Genomic DNA, 22,704 nt, shown 5'->3' with positions numbered 1-22,704 from the left:
AGAATATAAATTTGTTTATAAAATGAGCAACCAAACAGAATTCTTTATTAAGGGTGGGTAGCTTAGACTATGATCAAAATAAACATTTGCTTTAACTTCTTGAATGAAATAACAAAATATACTCAAAGCTATGTATTTCCCATTTTTGCCTTAGGTAGAAAGGAAATAAGCAATTAAGACCCAAACTGAATGTTCAGTCTCAGTCATCTGAGCAGCTATTTCCGCCATATTTTAAATGGCTTATTTAAACTGTATCCCAGTCCTGTCTTATTATGTGAACTCTGAAGCCACTCCAAACAAAACTGGAAAGTGAAAACTTAAATTTTAAAATAAAGGCATATTTTTATAATCTTTGAAGACATGAAAAGGAAACTTACCTAACTGTGCTGCCATCATGACTCTAATAGAATCACAAAAGTTGTTTATTATGCGTATCACTCGACGAGTCGAAAGATCAAGGAGTAAAACATGGCCTCCTCCAGTTCCTATCCAGAGAGCAGTGTTCTTCTGAAGGCAAAGAGTTTTCACTCTCCCAGAATAAGACATTTTGTGCTTTGATTCCTTGTTTATTTTTACCGTTACCTCCCTAGGAACCATAAAGAAAGTATGCATTAATATTTTCATCAGCAATTAGGAGAGAAAATAGATTTCTCTATATATATGTACACATGATAAGTTTTTAAATTATGAATACATAACAATTCAGTCATCCCTTGGTATCAAGGGGGATTGGTTCTGGGACCCCTCCCCACTCCCTGCAGCTATCAGAATCATAGATGCTCAAGTTCCTTATGTAAAATGACATAGTATTTGCATATTACTTACACTCACATAAACTTAAATCCTCTATAAATTACTTACAATACCTAACCCAATGTAAATGCTGTATAATAGTTGTTATGCTGTATTGTTTAGGGAATCATGGCAAGAAAATAAATGTCTGCACATGTTCAATACAGATGCAACTGTTATATAGGGCTAACTTCATTTCTGGTCCTAGATGGGTTCAATCTGTGCATGCAAAATGCAAGAATATGGAGAGCTGACTATGTACATTATGTTTGTTAAAATTGTGCAAAATTAATTTTGTTAAGTACCTAATATTAAAAACATCTCTCTGCTTGAAGCATAAGTTATCAAAGATGACAAAAGAATAACACCTCATATTTAAGAAATTCTGAAACAAATAAGACTATTTTTTAAATAACTGAGCTATCTAATCCAGTAAAAATAGAACAACATGCCAAATATAAATGAAAAATTAGCTTTGACAGTGCTGTCAAAAAGTCTCAAAGTTAAAAGGAAATTAAAGTATGATGGTCCTTTACATATAAAAACTACCAACACAACCACTGAATATTTCTCCTGAGACAAAGAATAGTTTAATTCATGACAAAAATAAAGTGTCTGGAAATTTTTAAATACCAACAATTTTGAAGCCTCAGGAATTAAGTCAGTCTTTACCAAATGGAACAGTTAGCTCTTCTGAACTTGAGCCTCCTCACAATCCAAAAGAAAAACTGTAAAGATGATTCTAAGAAAGTAAGCTGTGTGGTCTCTTTTGATGGATCTAATGTGTAATCTAAAATATTTTCAGATGATAACAAACTCCACACAAAAAAGTAAAAATAAAACAAAAATATTAAGTGACTAGGAAATAGGTCTGGTAATGGCCCTCTTTCTCAGCGTTGGCACACAAAAAATATTCTTGATGAGCAGTCTGAGCTTTGTTTCCCATTCCCCACCTGTTTCCCATTCCCCACCAGCTTACCTATTGAATCAGACCACCAAGTCTGTCATTGTGGGTCTTGATCCTCCCTCCTTAGTGCACTGATCATTTCAGTAGCCTCCCCCTTTCCATATTTTTCTATTCTTTTGTGACATTTTTCTTTATATAACAGCATCTTTGGGCAAGTAATTTTAATTATAAGTATAAACATTTGGTACTGTGACAATTCTAGATGTACACCCAGTAGTGAATCTAGCATGACCACTTTTAAAATGACTATTTTTTTCACTTAGCAAATATTCTTAGTAATACCATATAGTATGTTCCTATTCTTTTACTTTCCCAAAATGAAATTTACTGATTATCAAAAGATGGTTCTGACAACCATTAACAATTTTTTTTTTCTGCATGTTCAAAATTTTTCTATTTAAAGGAAAAAGGAAGAAAACTAAGTAGAGCTCCCTCCTTTGTGCAGCCTGAAGGACAGAGACATTTCGGACAAGCAGAAAATAACCAAAGAACTTACTTTAAAAAGTGTACACAGTCTATGAGTTCACAGAGTTTTTCAGTTTTCTTATCCCACACTTCCACAACAGGGCTATTTTTCTTAGCAATATAGAGAGCTGTGTCTACTGCCACTGCTATGATATTAGAATCACTGTAAGCTGCATAAGAAAACCTAGGGTAGGAAAAAGAATGTCAAAAAAGATATAACAACACTTTATGTTAGTTCCTAAGGAATATAAAGCTAACAGTATTATGAAAATAAGCTACACTGTTGCCTTTATCTCATGTTCTCCTCTAATCACCCTGAATTGAATGTATAACTTACTTTGCTACTTTACCTACTTTTGGTGACTTTAAATTGGTTTCTCTTGATACAAAAATAAATAAATAAAGCCTGTAACTAATGTTTATTTCTGGTTTTAGTTTTAATTTTAGTTCTATCTGGTTCTTTATGGGATTTTATATTGCAGCTTAAGTTTTAAAAGAAATATGATATCTTTAATTTTAGATGCTGCAACTAAATCATTGTTGCCCTGAATGTTTGGAAAATTAAAAACAAGACATTTACACCTAGAGCTGTCAAATATAAGATGTTGAAATAAGTTCAGTGGCTTGTCTTCAGGGCTGAAAGGAAAGGTATTCTTGCGGAAACATAAATTAATGAAGCTACCAGAAAAAATTTCACAACGTCCAAACATAAATAGGAAGTAAATTATTTCCCATTACCCACTCTTAAAATGAAAGGAAAAAAACCCAGCATTTTAAAATAACTCTCAGCCAACCTAAGACATGTGGCATTGTACATATTTCACAAACAGATTGGCGACCATAAGCCCCATCTGCATAGCAAGCTCCTCTTCAGCCTTTGAGGCTTAACCTAAATGTCAGCTCCTCTGGAATTCCTCCCTGACCCATCAAAAGAGAGTAGCCATTCCTTCTCCCACTGGCGTAGCTGTACTTTTATAGGCCTTATTAAACAACATTTTAGCTGAACATGGTGGTGCACACCTGTAATTCCAGCTACTCAGGAGGCTGAGGCCAGAGGATCATGTATTCGAGCCCAGCCTGGACACCTTAGCAGGACCCTATCTCAAAATAAAAACAGCCAAAAAAAGAAAGAAAAATTATTTTTTTATTTATTAGTGTCTCCTGCATACTAGAAAGTATGTTTAATTTCTTAAGGACAAGAATATCTTTTTTATATATCCACAATCTAGTGAAGAGTTATTGTAAGTAAGCACCTCTGATACACCAGGCAATTTATCAATTGTTCTGACCGTATACCAGACAGAGAGTGGACTGCTGAAGAACAAACTAACAGAACCAATGAATTACCAGAAAAAAGTAAAAATAGTTAAAATTGCAATTGAATCACAAAGATAATATGAAAAGACCACAGGGATATAACAATAATCAATATGTCCTAGTGTGGAAATATTATTTTCTCCACTTTTTAAAATTCTGCCAAGAGAAATAAAAATATGATATGTTTGCAGAGAGCCAATATTTAAGTTAATTTCTTTGGGGTACTAGCTATTTTAATAAAAGATAGTTCCAGTTAGCATAAAGTCTTACATGGAATTTTAGAATTTACAAAATATTTGTGTGTGTTATCTTGTTTGACTCTTCAAAATAAACTTATACAATATGATAAATCTCAATATAATTATAGGGAAAAAAGCTTGCAAATGCTAAAGAATTTTTCCAAGGTCACATGACTATCATGTAGCAGGCTAAGGACAAAGCAAATCCTTTGGGGTCTCCTGGCTCCAAAGACAGCTTCTTTAACTAAACACCATGCCTTCCAGTCAGGGTTTGCTGATGGTGATAAGAAGGTAAAGATAATGAGGTAGCTGTGGCTCATGAAATGATATCTTTTTAGTGGGAAAGAGTCCAGGAAACAGAAGATGCAGTTTTTAGAGGAAAGCAATAGTTTCAAGTATTTACAGTTATTTATGAGACTAGCTCATAATCTCTTTTGAGAGATTATTATCTTTGAGAACCTAATATTTATGGATGTCCTCTAGTAAAGCATCTATCCTCCAACTCATATTTAATTTTAAGGGGCTGATTGATACCAATGATGCCATAAAGTGCTCTAGGAAATGAAATAATTCCAGGCCTTTTCTTTAAAGGTTTTCAGGTTTGTATAGTTGGGTTAAAAATGTAAGTGACAGCTGGGCGCCAACAGCTCAGGAGGCTGAGGCAGGAGAATAGAGAGTTCACAGTCAGTCTCTCGGCAACAGCGAGGTGCTAAGCAAATCAGTGAGACCCTGTCTCTAAATAAAATACAAAATAGAGTTAAGGATGTGGCTCAGTAGTCAAGGGCCCCTGAGGTCAATCCCCAGTACCAAAAAAATAAAAAATAAAAATAATAAGTGTAAATGATAATGGGAATGCAAGAATCCAAATAGTGGGAACCGCGGTGCGTGCGCCCGCCCCCGCCTCGGGTCCCGCGGGGCCAGCCCCGCCCCCACGGGACCCCGCAAGGCCAGCCCCGCCCCCACGGGACCCCGCAGAGCCAGCCCCGCCCCCACAGGACCCCGCAGAGCCAGCCCCGCCCCCACGGGACCCCGCTAGGCCAGCCCCGCCCCCACAGGGCCCCGCAGAGCCTCTCTGTGACCCCGCAGGACCCCGCCCTTCCTCTCTGTGACCCCCGCAGAACCCCACCGAACCACTCTGTATTCCCCTCCCTTCCAGCACCCCACGGAGCCCGCCTGTTTCCCGTGTCCCAGTCCCTCGGAACCCTAAGTGCCGGCCCCTCCCCTGTTCTGCTTCTACCCCACTGTGCCGATTCCTCCCCTCTCCATCGTGCGTTTTCTTCCCTCCCCACCGTGGGTCCTGACCTCCAGTGTCCCTCCCTCTCAGCGCAGACCCCCAGACGGTGGGGACTGAGGCCTGCCTTGGGTGTGGTGTGAACGTGGAGCCAGGGTCACAGGAGCGAGGTTGGCCCTGGTGGGTGCTAGGAGCCGGGGCTGTAGACAGGAGACTGTGCGAGTCTTCCCACTGGGATGCTGATGTGGAGGGCAGTGGCCACAGGAGTAGTGAAGAGCATAGGGCCAGCCATTGGGCAACAGTCTGGTCAGTGGCTGGAAGGTGGCCCTAGCACAGCCTAATTTTGCCGCCATCTGACAGAGGGGCCCTGGGAGCCTGGGGGACCCTGCCCCACCCTATCCAGCTCCTTCCTCTAGAGCCTCAGAGGTGAAGACCCACAACCTGTTGAGGGTCAAAATGGACAGCAGGCAGCTGTGGGCACAGCACTTGCAGCTCACCCAAGAGCACAGGCAGCCCTCTCCCCCAGGGGTCCTGTCTGTGGCCAGGGGCCAGCCAGGTTCCCAGAGCAGTGACCAGCAGGGACTGCAAACACAGGACTGGACTCTCATATCAACTCTGAGGACAGACCTCGAAGAGCAAGAATGCGACCTCAGAAGATGTAAAGTAGACTGGGAGTGAGGGTGAGAACGAGAGAAGTCTTTGGAGAGGTTGGAATGAGCACTGGTGGGCATGGCAGGCCTGCGTCAGTCACAGGGCCCGTTCAGGGTCCGGCACCACCCACTGCTGCCTCCGGTCCTGTGCCATTTGAGAACACTAGACTTTGACTTCGCATGCACACTGTGACTGCACCGAAGACCAGAAAGAGCTATGTTCCCACAGGCGGAGGGAAGGTAGAACAGAACAACACACAGTGGACTACAGGGGACCCAGGGAGACACTCAAACAGATGAGACAACCAGGCACCCAAGACAAGACAGCAGATGTAGTTACTCATGTGTCATTTAATTGGGCAAATGAAAGTGGGGATTGAAAACAACCAAAGCCTGTGTGGTTTATGCCAATGTGTGGTTGGAACCCAGGGTAGTGGAGACGGACTGTAGGTAGCCTTCAGTTCACCGCACACTTTGTGTTGAACTCAGCAAACCTGCTTGTGCGAATGCTGCTATACTGGATGCGGAGATGGACCTGTCTGATGGGCGTGTTCTTGAGTGAAAGAAGCAACTGACAGAATCATGCATGCAGGTGGCTCTGTTTATTTGGAGTTCAAAACATGGAAAAGGGGCTGGGGATGTAGCTCAGTTGGTAGAGTGATTGCCTTGCAAGAACACTGACCTACTGACCTGGGTTCAATCCCTAGCACCACCAAAAAAAAAAAAAAAAAAAGTAGTATTGGTAATATATTCGTTAAACTCTAATTTTTTATTTTTAAAAATAAATATGTTTAAAATTTTTACTTTGGGGGCTGGGGTTGTGGCTCAGTGGTAGAGCTCCTCTTGCTTTCCATGCATGAGGCACTGGGTTCAATTCCCAGCACCATATAAAAAAAGCTAAATAAACAAAATAAAGGTATTAAAATTTTTTTACTTTATAAAGAAAGAAGCAATACAACAGTTTTTTGGGGGAGAGGGTACTGGGGGTTGAACTCGGGCACTCAGCCACTGAGCCACATCCCCAGGCCTATTTTGTATTCTATTTAGAGACAAGGTCTCACTGTGTTGCTTAGCACCTTGCTCTTGTGGAGGCTAGCTTTGAACTCAAGGTCCTCCTGGCTCAGTCTCCCAGGCTACTGGGATTACAGGCATGTGCCACCACACCCAGCCTGTGCAGCAATTTTGAAAATAGGGCTGAGGTTGTGGCTCAGTGGCTTGCCAAGCATGTGTGAGGCACTGGCTTCCATCCTTAGCACCACATAAAAATAAACAAATAAAGGACAGTATTGTGACCATCTACAACAACAACAACAACAAAAAATTAAAAAATAAATGAATGAATAAAGGTCTATCAACATCCAAAAAGAATATTAAAAAAATAGTTTTGAAAAATAAAAACAAGTCCTTCCCTCCTTTAAACTCTAGCAATTAAAACTGTGTGGTATTGGGCAGAAGGTGGCAAATACATGCACAGTATAGGACAAATGAGTCACAAAGTGACCCTTGTGGGCTGGGGGGTGGCTCAGTTGTAGAGCACTTGCCTTGTGTGTGCAAGGCCCTGGGTTCCATCCCTAGTACTGGACAAAGAAAAAGTGACCCATGTATAAATCTGTGTGGAATCTCACAGCAGCGGAAAATGGACTTTTTAGTAAGTGGTACTGGGATGATTGGCATCCACCTAAAACATAGTAGAATGCACCCCACTTCTCATGAAACACAGCGCAAACCCAAACTGCAGCGGCACTAGAGACACCTGAGAGCTGTGTTTAGAATCCTAGGGTAACAAGCACCTTTCTTAGGCCAAGCACACAACCCTTGGAGGAAGGGCCTGACAGATTTTTAAAGTATGGCAAATCAAGGACATGAAGATGTTAGAGGACACTCTGGAAGGAAGTACTTGCAGTTTACAACACTCAAGTGTTTACCAGCAGAATCTACAAAGAGAGGCTTGCAAGCTATCAGAAAACTTGCAAGAAGCAGAGGGTTTGGGGTACAGCTCAGTGTGGGAGCACTTGCCTGGTGCGGTGGCTAAGCACCCCTGGGCTCAGACAGCGTGCAGACCGGTGGCATCCCGAGCAGAGAAGCCCAGAGTGCCTGTGTGGTTCTGCTCAGGGGAAGCCCCATTCCCAGCCCTGCAACCCCCCAAAGTAAACCAGGATGGAAGAGTGGGCAAAGCCTATGATGAACCTGCAGTTCCCGAGGAAGAAACTGAGCAGACACTGAACCTAAAAGGCTGCAGAAACGAAGGGAGAGAGACGTGGGATTGGTGAGCGTGTGGGAGAAGAATCCATTTGTGATGGTTGTCCATGATGTTTTCTTATACTTATTTACTAATCTACCCTAAATTCAATCTTTAAACTTTCAGTAAAATTTTTTTCTAGATTCTCAAAAAAAAAAAAAAAAAAAAAAAAAAAAAAAAAAAAGAATCCAAATAGTTCCACATGCTAGTTACCAAATTTTCGAACAGGACAAAAAATTAAAATCCTTACCCACCAGGTTTTATATCACAGTGTATCTTAAACCCTGACCATGTGCTTGACCCTGAATCACCTGAAAACTGGAAAAGCAAAACAATATTAAAGAGTGGACCTCATTTCTAGCTTAATTGGTCTGATGTCATTCTTTGAGGTAGCGCCCAGGCACAAGATGATTTTCAGTTACCTTGTGTTTTCTAAGGCACAGCCAACATTCAGAACCAGCAGGATTAGTGATATTAAGACACTGTTTTTAAATGCAATCATAAGAATGTGATAACTATTGTAGAAGGAAACAGCAGATGCAATGGAAGCACAAATTGAAGGCACCCGATGGGTGGGATTAGGAATAGCCACTTAGAGGAAGCGGCATTTGGACTGAAATAGGCAGAGAGCATAACAATCATCCAAAGAGAAAACCATACTCAAAGACTTGAGGCCAATGGGAGAAGACTGTCTTTGAGAAATGAGACAATTTCAGTTTAGCTAAAGCACAGAGGGTTGGGAAGTTTCAATATATAATCTAGAGTGGTAAGCAAGGACTAAATAATGAAGGACCTGGTAAGGCTACCTTAAGGAATGTGGGCTTCATGCAAAGGACAACTACATGCAACTGAAGAATCTTAAAGAGAACTGGATAGAAAGATGCTATTGTTCATGTGGCCACAGATGATGGAAGATACTCTGGCCCGTGGTAGTAGCAGAGGAGACAATGAGAAGTACAAGGACTTGAAGGACAATTATAATTAGGAGAGTCAGTGAATTGGGGGAAAGTGACCAAAATTTACTCCCAAATTTCAATCTTGGGCAACAATAGGGATATTGGAAACTAGGGTAGTCCCTGAAATAGGAAACTGTGACCCAAAGCTAATAATAATCTTAATAATAGTTAACAGTTATTTAGAGCTTACTGGGTGCTATGCATTACATTAAGCTCCTTACATTAATTTTCATATTTAATCTCCCAATCACCCCTTTGAAATAGAGTGTATTATGATCTTCAACTAAGAGACAGCTGAAGATTTAAAAGGTTCTTACCCAACTTCATAAAACCAAGAAAGAGCAAAGTAATATTTAAACTTTCATTTATGCTCTTGCCCACCACTGTCCTACACTGCTTATCACTAAGGAACACAATAAAAAGAAGCAAACAGATCAGGTTAAATTACAATAAAACTTGGAACAATAAATTGGAATGAGGTTCATATTTTGTTTTTTTCTTGTTTGAAACTGATAATCACTAACTTGGTTATAATTTTGATAATCAATTAACAAACCTAGAAATGACTTCAATCCTACAAGTCTCTCTTACAATTTATCCTCAGTGGAATTCCCCTAAACTGAATATATAAATATATGTAAGAGATATTCATAATACACACACACACACACACACACACACACACATATGAAACTCATGGATTTATTACAATATGGAGTTGACTCTCTTGTAATTCCACATTTAATTTGAAATTGAGATAATAAAATTGTTTAAAATGTAATTGGTACATATGCTAGGATAATGATGGGTTTATGCATTATACCAAAAGTGATTAGACAAGTTGAATTTTTAAAATGTGTATCCACTTTCTGGAATTTTCTATGATGTGTGTTTATTTTTATAGTAGACAACTAAATTATGCTTTTTAAAATGTTCATTTTAGATTATCAATAATATTGATATGACTGCAAAGGATAAGCACAAATAAATGGTAAACTAGTTGCATAAAAAGAAAACAACTTACAGTTGATTTGTCCTTGTCTCAATGAGTTTCTGAACAGTGAAATCATTAGAAAAAGAGAAAACCTTTGTGCCACATCCTCCCCACATGATGTTCTTTTCAGATGAATTCACGGATTCACTCAAACACATCAGTGGAGTGCTGACATTCCCTATATTTAGTGTCTTCAAAGGAGAAGCTCCTTTACACTTTGACAAAGAGAGAAAACACATTCAGCATACTGAATATCTATGGAATGAAACACTACAAAATTTTTGCTTTCTGAAACTACTTCCCATTTTAAAGGACTGGAGACATCGAAATAAAAATTCAGACATAGTTTTCAAAGTATAAGTAATATCTGATATCCAAAGTAGGACTTTATTAAAAAGGCATTAAAATATTATTCCTATAGCCAAGATCTTTACTTCATAAAAAACTGTATAAGAAATAACCTAGGGCTTATACTCTGCCTCAGTGTGTTTCTTTACATAGTAAGGTTTGGTATTGAGGAGTGAGTGGGTAGGAAGTTGAGAGAACAAATGGATCCATAGATTAGTGGATGGATGAAGGAATAAATGCTTTAATAACTAAATAAAACTTTGAAGATCAGAAAGTTAAATGATTTCTTCAGTGCTGAAGAAAAAGTTAATGGCAAGACAAATTTGTTCTTTCTCTCTCAAATGTGTGTGTGTGTGTGTGTGTGTGTGTGTGTGTGCACTGAACCCAGGGCTTTATGTTAAGAACAGTCTTCTAAGCTATACCCCCAAGGCATAAGCCAGGTTTAAAACTTAAATATTCTTTGTTTTATTCCACAATATATTTCTAAGGAATTATCTGCTTCATTCATACTACTCTTGACATTACAAATCTGATCTCATCAATCACGTTATCCTTAGTTCATTCATTAAAAAAAAAATACAATCAGAAGTGTTTCAGAGGAATCACTGTGTTCAAAACTTTATGAAGCAATAAAGAAGATAAAAAGGAGAACTTAACTATCCTCATTCTCAAGGAGCTTATAATCACATAGTAAAGGGGTGGGATACATAAAACAAAGGGTTTTAAATGTATTAGGTGTACAATGCATTCCACATTACCTTAACAGCCTTATCTTCAAAAATCACTAAATTGCCATCAGCAGTTCCCACCAAAAGAAAATTCTTTTGCTTGCTAAAAGGAAACAATGCCAAAGCTATTACAAAAAGAATATTTATATTGACAAAGAAGCCCTTAAAGTTCTCCCCAGCTTGACTAAACTTTTAGGCAGGTTTCTTGCTGACTAGTCTCCTGCCCTCCCTTTTCTTAAGAGCATTTACTTTAGAAAACTTGCAATTATAAATTCTTTCTCTGTTCCTTTGAGATATAAATCTTTTCTCAGCCTCTTGCCAGTTTTGTAACCCAGGAAACCTTTCCCAAGGACATAGGAGCTATCCCTTTAATCATCAAGAGAAATGGCCTCCCTATTTCCCAGTCTCTTTGGGAGGGTAGGGGACTACCTTCAATAAGGAAATATTAGCAAAAGTAGATGGCTAACCATCCTCCAACACTTTTCTACAACTGTAGTTCAGCCCTGTGCTTAAAACTCTCCCACCTTTTGTGGTGGTGTTGGGTTCAATCTCTCTCTCCTATCATGATTGCCTTGGATCAAGTCTACTTTGCCTGTCTAACCATCCAGTGATATTTCTCTTGAATGATGTCCAAATAGTTTCAACTTCAAAATTGCCAGTAAAGTTTGTATTTCAGGTACCAAAAACTTCTGTTTCACATTTTTCGGATACTTTTCTTCCAGTACTGACTCAAACCAGAGAAGTATATGGGGCATAATCTTAATGGCTCCTAGAAATCATCCTGCCCAAATATTACAGCAGTGAACCTATGACTCACACTTGAAATTTTGCCATTTAAATGAATTTCTTTGGGATAAGATCCCTATAAATGATAAGGGTTTAGTCATTTTTGCCTATTAACAACTTATTAATTTCTTAGATTTTTTTCCAATTTGGTGGTTATATTACTGATATTTTTAAGTCTGGCACATAATAGGCTTATTATTATTATTATTTTATTCATTCTTTCTTTGATATATGTATATACATATACACATATAAATAAAATTCATCTTCCAAGAAGCCCTACTGAGGTACATTGACATAAGAAGTAGAAATAAGGCCACAGCTGAGGTAACAGCCTAAAGAAGCAGTTGGCTCATTTTATGATAGCCTTGGCTAAATCTGCATGTAGAAAAATAATAACTTCCATTGTGACCCAATCCCCTTGAATATATGCAAACCAATGAAAACAGGCTGAAAATGAGCAATCTTTGGCAATATGGCAACAATTTTGCATACAATTAAATCACCTAAAAGGTATATAATTTTCATTCATTCAACTAAATTCACAACCATACCTTTGCTTGGAAAAGGAATTGCAATACAAACAGGTAACGGCATCAGTCATCTTTTCAAGGGTGTGTCTCTTCGTCCCGTCTTCAGTATTGATGACTAGGAGAGTACCAGCCTGAGTTCCACACACAATCCAGCTTTCTTTTTCCGCAGGAAGATGCACCAGGGCCAAGCACAGTATTCTACTATCAGTTACTTCCTGTTAACAGAAGAAGTTACTCTCTAACTTGACTTTAAGTAACAAAAACTTGTATAGGACAAAAAAATGCTGTCATCAACATACTTAACTTCTTTATCTTTATGCATTTACTTTTAAAAACAATGCCAATTTTATTCAATTTTGAACAATATTTGAGTTAACTGGCAAACAATTTATGCCTTCCTAATGTATCTGAAACCAAAACTATTTATTCAATATCAGCAAAACCATATGGGAGGATCATTCAACCTTAAGCATAATTTTAGTCATAACATTTATTTTGAGACAATAAGCAAAATATCAGGTTATTGTTTAAGCCGAGAAATATATCTATTAATCAGTTTTATCTACAACTTATTATCTTCAGTAAATGGTGGCTGTCATCTGCTCAGACCTGTCTCTTCACCACAGAATGCTGGCAGCTGATGGGCACAGGCTGGCCCAGAAATGCCTAAGGAAATACTGGCCCCCTTGCTAGTGACAGGTATTCTGTGGTGCTATTCACATTCCAGAGCTCTTTGTGGGTAAAGGCTGAGGCTCAACTTCCTCAGAAACCACAGTTGTGGTGACCTTCCTCTTCTGTCCCTTCTGACTTCCTCTATTTCCTTCCAAGCTTCTCTCTCCCTGAATCACATGCAAAAGATTACCTATCTCAGGCTCTGTTTCTGGAGACACTGACCAAAAGCACACATATACTTTGGTTTTAAAACAAAACAGACTAATTTCATGCAAATTCCTGTGTTCTAACAGAAAGTTAATTTAATAATACTCCTACATTTGCCCTTGTCTAATTTCTTCCAAAGTAACCGTAATTGGTATATGCTTTAATTTATATTAAAAGAAGTGTTCTAAAAGAATTCTAATTTAAAGAGTATTCGGATTTACCTCAGAGGTGAGTCCTTCGGTGTTTAAGTCAAGAAACAAGAGCTGACCTTTGTCAGTGTGCCCACAGCCAAGCCAAATGCGTGCATTCTTGCTGTTAAGATTTGTAGCGACCATGCATTCAACGATAATGTTTTTGGGTATTAAAATGTGTCTCATCAGACAGATTAAATCAGCTGAATTCAAAATGTCAAAGACCTGAGAAAGTTTTAAAATAATAAAACAACACACATGTCGAGTTAATTCCTCTTTAAAGATCAAATACAGAACTAAATATTACTGTTCTATCAAGCAAAACCTGAATTTGTTAAACTGTGATCTCCCAGATTATCAAGATTAATAATCCAAACTACAGATAAAATTACACTGAAACAAATACACAGTTTCAAACTATACATATTTTGTATATTTGGAATATATATTTTTTTTTAATTTGAAAAGAACAGCTCAAAAGTGTCAACTGACCAGAGGTTTAGCAATATAGAATGAGTGAAGAATAATTCTTACTAAAATTCCAGTCAGTTGACACTTTTAATCTGTTATTTTCTTTTTTCAAATTAAAACACACACACACACACACACACACACACACACACACACACACACACACAAGGCTATATCATGCCCAGTATAAAACTATGTGTTGTTTTTCAGTATAATCTTATCTGTAGTTTGGATTGTTAATCTTGATGATCTGGGTGGATCATGGTTTAACAAATTACAAAGTGATTTTAAGATTTAAGTAGAACTAAGCCTAAAAATAGCCAAAACATTCCTAGATATGAAAATTAAGTGAGGAAAAGAAATTATAATAAAACTAAAGGAAAAATAGCTGAGTTGACCAATGGAAGAAAATATGTGTGTGAAGATATCTATGTATTTTTGATAAATTCAAAAATGTTCATGTCAGATCAATGAGGAAAAAGAAGGAGAAACTAATAAATAAGCTGGAAAAATTGGCTTTCCACTTGGAAACAGGAAATGGGACCCAGATAAAAATATAAATTCTATATGGATTAAGGACTTAAATGCGAAAAGCAAAACTAAAAATTTTTTAAAGAAATCATAGGTAAATGTTGTGACTCTGGGGGAAAGGACTCCTGAAAACAGAACTTGAAATGTAATGCCCATAAAAAAGAATTTCTAAATATATACAAATTAAAATTAAGAAATTCTTCTACTCATTTAAGGGTACTCGAAAGGACACAGAAAAAGGCAAACCACACAAACTCAGAAAAAATAATTGAACATATATAATCAAAAGAGGATGAGTATACTATATTTAAAGAATGTCCTTATGTGATTTGTAGGCAAATGGATAAAATAATGAGCAGGTATTTCACAGAAGAAGAAATGTATAATATATATATTATATCACATATATGTAGTACAATATAAATATATGTATTATACACACACACACACACATACACACACAACCAGGTAAAGACATAAAGGGACATCTGGGGTGTTGTCAATATTTTTTGTGTGTGCCAAGATAATGGAGATTATAGGAGTTCTGCCTTATAACTATTTTTAACTCTATGTGTATGTTTACTTATGTGTTTGAGTACATATATTTGAAGATTTTATGTATATATATATATATAAAATACAAAATAACAATTTTCGATGGAATACCTGGGCAGAAGTAGGCCTTTCTTGAGGATTTTCTTTCAAACACTTTTTAATTAACTTCTCAACCATAGGCCATGGGGCACAACCATATTCTTTAACTGGATCTGAAACATGAAAAAATATCATGCTAGTACACTAAATGAATTAAAATTTATTTTCTCTCAACATATTTGAGAAGTTCAAACATTGGAAAAGAAAACACTAATCTCCCTAATCCTATATTTACTGTGAACTTACTTGTCACAAAATTAAAGCGAATTTTGTAACTTGGTCTCCACTAAAACATCAAAACAGATGTTTTGATATCTTTAGGGTATAAAAAGAGACACAAATACCAAATGAACAAAATAAGAGATTTCCATTCCTTACCTGTGTTTAAAATAGATTTTGAAAACATTTTTGCTCCTATACTAATTGGGTTTCTATGGAAATACTTTTTAATACTCAAAGTAAGCAAGCATTTAATTTCCATATCACTGAAGTTGGTTTGTGCACATTGTTTTTTATAAGAGGAATGCCACACTTTGGGTTGGTGGAGAGTCCTGAACACATTCCCTCGAAACCTAACTGCTAAAATAAGGGAGATGACCTAGCTGTTATCCAAAGTTTATTTAAAATAACAATAAATATCCTTTGCCATTATCTTTAAAGGCCCCCTAAAAGGAACAGTTAATGCTGTATTCCTTTTACCTGGCCCACTGTGTACACTCAGAAGTTATTTCTTACATGAGAAGGAAAGCTGAATACATGAGAAACAGCTAAATAAATATAAAAAGATACTATGTAGTGGGAACTAAAGTGATGATCAAGTAATGAAAGACAAGATCCTAGGATTTCTTGAAAGCATGTGAAAAACCATTCAAACTAAGGTTGGAGCTCATTAAATACTCATTTACTAATTCTTATTAATATTTATTACTAAAATTATTATTATAAATAATTCAAGCTTTCCTTCATCCATATAAACTATTTTGCTCCAAGAAAGATAAAACACAGTGGGCTGGTGGGAAAATAGCAGCTATGAAAATTAGAAGTCACCAAATCAAGTTCCAAAGGCAATTTTCCTTCCCTGAGTATTCTAAATAGAATACCAGATACACCAATATTCACTTGGAATTTTTTAGACCTAAAACTTCTACCTTTTCCTATGGTTTTTATTAACGTATCACAAGATTTTAAAATGTTCATACACTAAACAGAAATCATCAGCTATGAAATGAATTCAGTATACAACTACTTAGAAATGAAGTGGCTGATACCAAGGGAAAAATCTTTATTGTAGATAAAATAGAACTTACCAGGTAATTTTCCTTGTATTGCTAATTCATCAAACTCATTTGGAAACTTCAATCCCTCTACTATTCTACTACCAGTTGTCAAAATGTCATAGAGTAGCAAACCAAATGAATAAACGTCAGCCTGTTGGTTATAAATGACATTTCCTCTGGCAACTTCAGGTGCACGAAACCCTGAAAGCAAGCAAATACAGCAATAAATATGCCCAAACCTGGGCCCACTTATTCAATGGGACATATTCATAAGCTATGTGCCAAAGAAGAGAGTCAAGGAGATAAGCTGTAAATCATGCCATGCCACCTCTATAAACAGACAGATTAATAGATCAGTGAATAGCCTTGTCCCAGGACACTTCACACCAAGGTTGATCTTGAAGAATAATAAGATCTTTCAATCTTTATTATAAGATCTCATAACCCCATTATAAGTTCTTCAATCTTCAATTAGTATAATTTGAGGAAGAATAAGAATAAACATTCAAATATAAATTATTAGAGATTTCATAATTAAATAAATGAAGCCTCATAGGAAAAAAATTCTGTATTATTTTTCTCATTCCTAATAAAAACTATTACCAGAGCTGTGACTTAAAAAGAGATGATGAGGAGCTGGGAAAAGTGGCACACGCTTATAATCCCAGCAGTTCAGGAGGCTGAGGTAGGAGGATTGCAAGTATAAAGCCAGCCTCAGCAAAAAAAAAGTGAGGTACTAAGCAACTCAGTGAGACCCTGTCTCTAAATAAAATACAAAATAGGGCTGGGGATGTGGCTTAGTGGTTGAGTGCCCCTGAGTTCAATCCCCAGTACCAAAAGAGAGAGACAGAGAGAGAGAGAGGGAGAGAGAAGTGAGGAACTTTCCAGACTCCACCCAAAGTCCCTATAACCTGGTCTAAAATTCCAATGCTCCCATTATTTGCAGGACTTAGGACATGTCCTACAGAATGAAGAATAAAAATAATAACCACAGTTAGAACAAATAAAAGCCCTCCATCTCAGGCTCATACCTGAAATTCTTTTAAAAGAAAATAAACCTTTCATTCCATATGTGAGATAAATTGCTTTTAAATTCTTCAGAGAAAAACGAGTAATTTCAACATTATTAGTAATAGTAGTAAAAAATATCAGCAATCCAAAGAAATTCATCCACAAAAGGAAAACAGTAAACAATATATACTGTACAGTGAATAAAACAATATTTTTTTCTTGAGACAACACACTATTAACACAAATGGAAAGAAAATGTGGAATATAATTCTGTATACACAGAATGTTATCAAATGTATGGAAAAATTATCTAATTTTCTTAACTGTGATAATGGAATTGTGATTTGTAAATGGATGTTCTTATTCTACGGAACAATATGTTTGGCAATAACAGCAAATGTCTGAAATTTAATTTCAAAGATTCATATTCACACACAAAGAGCAAGAGAGAACAAGTAAGTAAATTGTTTATAATCAAAGAATCTATGCATAATATAGAGGTATATATTGTACTATTCTTTCAACTTTTCTGTAGGTGTAAATATTTTCAAAACAAAAAGTTGATGGGAATGTCCATAGATTAAAAACTAGAAAAGATATGTTCAGATATAATCATGCTGATTTTTATGTGCTGGAAGTGTGTACATTTTATTTTCTTTTTTAATACTTCCAGATTTTCTTATAATGAACATCAATGATTTTATTGTAATTTAAATACACAGCCAGGAAAATACAACAAAGTATGAGTTCCCAGTCTTCCAGGAATAAATGAGTACATGTGGAAATTGTTCCATTCAATAGCTGGCCTACCATCAAAGAGGTAAGGTTCAGCAGTCCTTCACTGGGCTGGAAGGATTCAGAAGGATGCAGACATCAAATGTACTAATTATTGACATTTCCACTCTCTCTATATATATTATACAAATATACTGATCTGTCAATATGTTATGTAATATGTTAATTTAATAATAATATAGATAATACTTACATGTTTTATTAAGTAACATACTATATTTCAGTATATATTAAATATATTATGCATTTCTGAGAATAAGGACATTTTCCTATGTAACGATAACACCATCCTCATACTCTGAGTTAATGAATTGTATAATTAATTAGAACTTCTAAAACATATCCCTGATAAAGTGTACTTGTGACATAAACAAATCCTAATAGGTCTTGATTCATATCACCATAGCATTTTACAGACGCCTTAAACATTTAATATGATATGCACACCACCACCTGCAGTAGACAGAGACTTCTTTTACAAATGGCACACGCCCCTCAGAAAAGCTGTTGTTTTTCTAAGGTCACAAATGTAATCAATAATAAAGTCAAGAGTCCTTAAAAATAATGATCTCCTGAATATTACTCAGCCATAAAGAATGATAAAATTATGGCATTTGCAGGCAAATGGATGAAATTGGAGAGTATCATGCTAAGTGAGATAAGCCAATCTCAAAAAGCCAAAGGACAAATGATATAGCTAATAAGTGGAGGATGACACATAATGGGGGGGAGGGAAGGGTTAGTGTTAGGGTTAGAGTTAGGGTTAGGGAGGGGGGCAAGTATGGAGGAAGGAAGTACTGTATAGAGGGTAAAGAGGGGTGGGAGGGGTGGGGGGAAGGGAAAAAATAACAGAATGAATCAAACAACATTACTCTATGTAAATTTATGATTACACAAATGGTATGCCTTTACGCCATGTACAAACAGAGAAACAACATGTATCCCATTTGTTTACAATAAAAAAAAAAAAAAAATGAGCTACCCACACATTAACTAGCTCATTAACTGTCTTTATGCCTATCTTCTTAGAATTTAGAAAGGATTTTGGAGACTGATTTAAATCTTGTCCAATTATTTATTATTCATTTAACACATTAATTGAATATTAGATCAAAGAACTATTCAAGGACTATTAAAATGTTCAGCATATTTATTTCCTTGATAATTTTACTATTAGAATTTGGAATCAGGATCATAGAACAGGATAAGACTTGAGGGTTTACTTGTTCCAATTTCTAAATTCTCCTCCACTAAATATATCCTTTTACCATAGTTTTTACTTCAAGTTGTTCAGAAATTTGTAATTTTTTTCACAATGATTCAGAGGACATTAAGAAAGATAATCATGAATATATGAAATGGAATATTTACTTCAATATGGAAATGCTTTTAACCTTATCTTCCCCCTTTCAAAATCCATGCCTCCATTGACATGATCCCTATTATGGGAACATAAGATTATTTATACATTCAGTACGTACTTAAATTATAATACACTTTTAATGCTACTTTAAATTCATCCAATGAATTTCTAGTGTCCTTGACTACATTAACAATTTACTGATGAACACCTCCCAGCTATTAAGTGGTAGATCCAGTTTGATATTTTGTAAATATTCAATAAATTATTGTCAAATGCATGCATAAATGAATAAAAATAAGTTTCATTTTCTCTTGAAGAAGTATGACAATTACAGTGTTGAAATAATTAGGAAAATATGACTCGTTTCAAAACTATTTTTAGAAATAATTTTGCAGAGAATTCTGCATTTCAACAAATGTAAGATTCACAGATCAAGAAAATGAGAAACTTATTATTTAAATTTCAGTATATATCACATGATATTCAATCATATATTTTTTTTCTGTTTTACTTTCTGATAAGTATGAGCACAGCATGTTCATAATCTCTCTCAGATGAAAGTGTGTAACTAGAGAACATCTTATTTACTCAAGACCGTTGTATTTACATGGATGTTGACAGAGCTGAAGCCATCAGTCGGTATTCATCTCAGTCAACACTGCAATTGTCACAGGACCCAGAATTAACTGTCACTCTCAACCAGAAATCCATTTGACTGAGTTAGAGTTGAAACTTTTCAAGTTATTTAAAGTTGAAATCATCCATCCCATTTACCTTTCAACATGTAGACAGGCATCACACCACAGTGTGGTACTTGTCAGTTACTGAATTGTGTCTGCCTTTGAACCCCTTTGAACTGTGTTTCAATTGTTTCTGCCTTTGAACTGTGATGATGCTGGCTCAGGGGCTCTGCTCTTAGGCCATATGGGTTTGCATTCTGTACTGCCTTACCGACATTTTTAACATTCCCTGTGCTTAGTTTAGTAGACTAGGAATAGGACCTACATCAGAGGGTCATCAGGATTAAATGAGATAATCAGCCCACACAAAGGGTTAAGCACAATCCAGGCATGTTGTTCACCCACTGGAAAGGCTTATGATTCTTACTGTCCTCTCTGAACAACTTAGTTTACCCCCACTCACATGCACACCCAGAGGAAAGGCGCCACAGTAAGGGTTATGAAATACACAAAGATGCTTAATGAATATATGGTCTTTCATTTCTCTAGAAGTTTCCATGCTAACAGATATAAAAGTAACAAGAGATCAATATAAAAAAAAAAAAAAAAAAACAGACAAATCATATGAGAGAGAACTGTTGTATTCTCAGAAAGAATTACTTGGGGGAAAGGAAAGGGAGATGATGGTAGAAGCAGCAGTGACAGGTACTGTTATTTAAAATTTGAGGCAGAGTTTAGAGCTGAGATTAAAAAAAATAGTATTATAATAATAAAGAAGAGTTCAGGGAACTGAAAAGAAAAAAATGTATTAAGTGAGCTGAGGGAAACCTGGGCAGAAGAGAAGAGATCAAGGTCTAGGTTTTTCTGCCATGATCTTTCTCCATATTCATATCACCAAGGGTCAATATTGGAGACTCTATGAGATCAAGAACAAGTATCTGGCTTGGTTTGAAGAATCATGGTTACAGAATTTTAGAAAGGTTTGACCAAAACCAGGAAGTCAGATGGAAAATGAAAGGCCCTGAGTGTGAACCTAGTTGAACTTGGCTGCTAGCTGTGACTTAGACCACTGAGGAAGAAGCAGAGCTCAAGTCCAGAAGCACATCAGTAGTGATCAGAAAGATCCACTATCCCATTCAGTGGACAAGACTTCAATAGTAGGATTATCACCGTGTGAACACAGAGGTGGGGTTGGCAGGTGCAGGAGGAAGAATTGCAAGACAGAGCTGAGTAGTCCAGCCCACCTTAGTGTCAAAGAAAAGAATGAGCAATTTTTCCATGCTATGTCCACTTTCCTAGTTGAGAGTACGCAAGGCCTGTGGAATTCCATCCCCAACAATAGTTTTCCCAAACCTGTGGTTGACAATAGTTGCTCTCCATAGCTCTGATTTTTCCCCCTTTTTTAAATAACTAAGATTGAATATTTAAGTCTGCTCAAGTACATATTACAGTTACATATGGTGAAGAGCACAAATACCTCTAGATTTGGTTATCATTTATACTGAGTTATCATTTGGGCCACTTACTGTGTAACAAAATCTTACTAAGCCTCCATGTTCTCATTTTATAAATGAGAAAATAATAGCAAACTTTCAGACCTGGCATGAGATGATATCTCTAATGCACCTGGCATCGAGCCTGGAACACAGCAAGTTCTCAAGAAATGATAATTGCTTTTATTATCATTGAACATCCCAGAGATACTCTAAGCCAGAATATATACTCTGAAGTGATTATGAGAATGCACATTCTATTTTCAAACTGGAGCTATGCAAAACAAGAGACAATATGTATTTGGAGCAAAAATAAAACCAGGAATTATAAACTGGGCCATCTGGGGCCATCACCTTATCCAAGTGCACAAGTTGGGGATGAGGGAAACAAACTAGAACCTTTTGCCTAGTGAGATCATCCATAGTGTGTTTTCTTCTGTCTTGGGCATGGTGCTTTAACTGAGCTGCAATCGCCTAGTTGACCTCAAGTCCCCTGTACCTTTTTACAACTAACGAACCACATACAGTTTCCCAGAAGATAAAGCTGTCTTCCCCAATGTGGATGTCAATTCCTTAGCTTTGCATTTCCTGCTCAAATGGAAATCTGAAAGACAAGAAGTCTATACAGGTCATTAGCCCTGTGACCGTTTCTTGATAACCAAAGGTTGAGGTTCTGATAAACTTGTGAGCAGAAGAGGAAGTGAACTGAAAATGGAAGGGGGATTCCAATGGGGTAGACAGGGTGGGTGGGAAGCACACACAGAATGTAAGACCACAAAACACGAAAGTATAAGAAGGCACATGAAATAGATTTTCTTTGCAGTAGAATGAGTTAACAGTAGTAGTAAAAGGATAATAGAAACAGGCAACACATCAAACCCAAGAATATTTCTTTGTTCATTCCGAATTTTAGTAATTTGAGTTTTCTCCCTCTTTCTCTTTGTTAGTGTGGCTAAGGGTTTATCAATTTTGTTTATTTTTTCAAAGAACCAACTATTTATTTTGTTAATTTTTCCGATTGTTTCTTTTGTTTCAATTTCGTTGATGTGGGGAAAAAGGTACACTCATACATTGCTGGTGGGGTTGCAAATTGGTGCAGCCACTCTGGAAAGCA

The 22,704-nt window shown here is 36.7% G+C and overlaps 1 protein-coding gene across 1 annotated transcript in view; it reads right to left on the bottom strand.

The window, feature by feature from the left end:
• LRRK2 (leucine rich repeat kinase 2) overlaps positions 1-22,704 on the bottom strand; it is a 140,942-nt gene that overhangs the window by 2,589 nt on the left and 115,649 nt on the right. Inside the window, exons 42-49 of the mRNA XM_079139252.1 lie at positions 16,279-16,449; positions 14,984-15,084; positions 13,346-13,540; positions 12,267-12,460; positions 10,957-11,029; positions 9,881-10,065; positions 2,256-2,408; positions 378-586 (exon numbers count right to left, since the gene is read on the bottom strand). Of these exons, the coding sequence (XP_078995378.1) occupies positions 378-586; positions 2,256-2,408; positions 9,881-10,065; positions 10,957-11,029; positions 12,267-12,460; positions 13,346-13,540; positions 14,984-15,084; positions 16,279-16,449 (1,281 nt within the window). The remainder of the gene's footprint in view (positions 1-377; positions 587-2,255; positions 2,409-9,880; positions 10,066-10,956; positions 11,030-12,266; positions 12,461-13,345; positions 13,541-14,983; positions 15,085-16,278; positions 16,450-22,704) is intronic.

The sequence above is a fragment of the Sciurus vulgaris genome (assembly GCF_902686455.1).
Source record: "Sciurus vulgaris genome assembly, chromosome: 5".
NCBI lineage: Eukaryota > Metazoa > Chordata > Mammalia > Rodentia > Sciuridae > Sciurus > Sciurus vulgaris.
The sequence above is the reverse complement of the archived record's forward strand: the minus strand, read 5'-3'. Positions and strand labels throughout refer to the sequence as shown.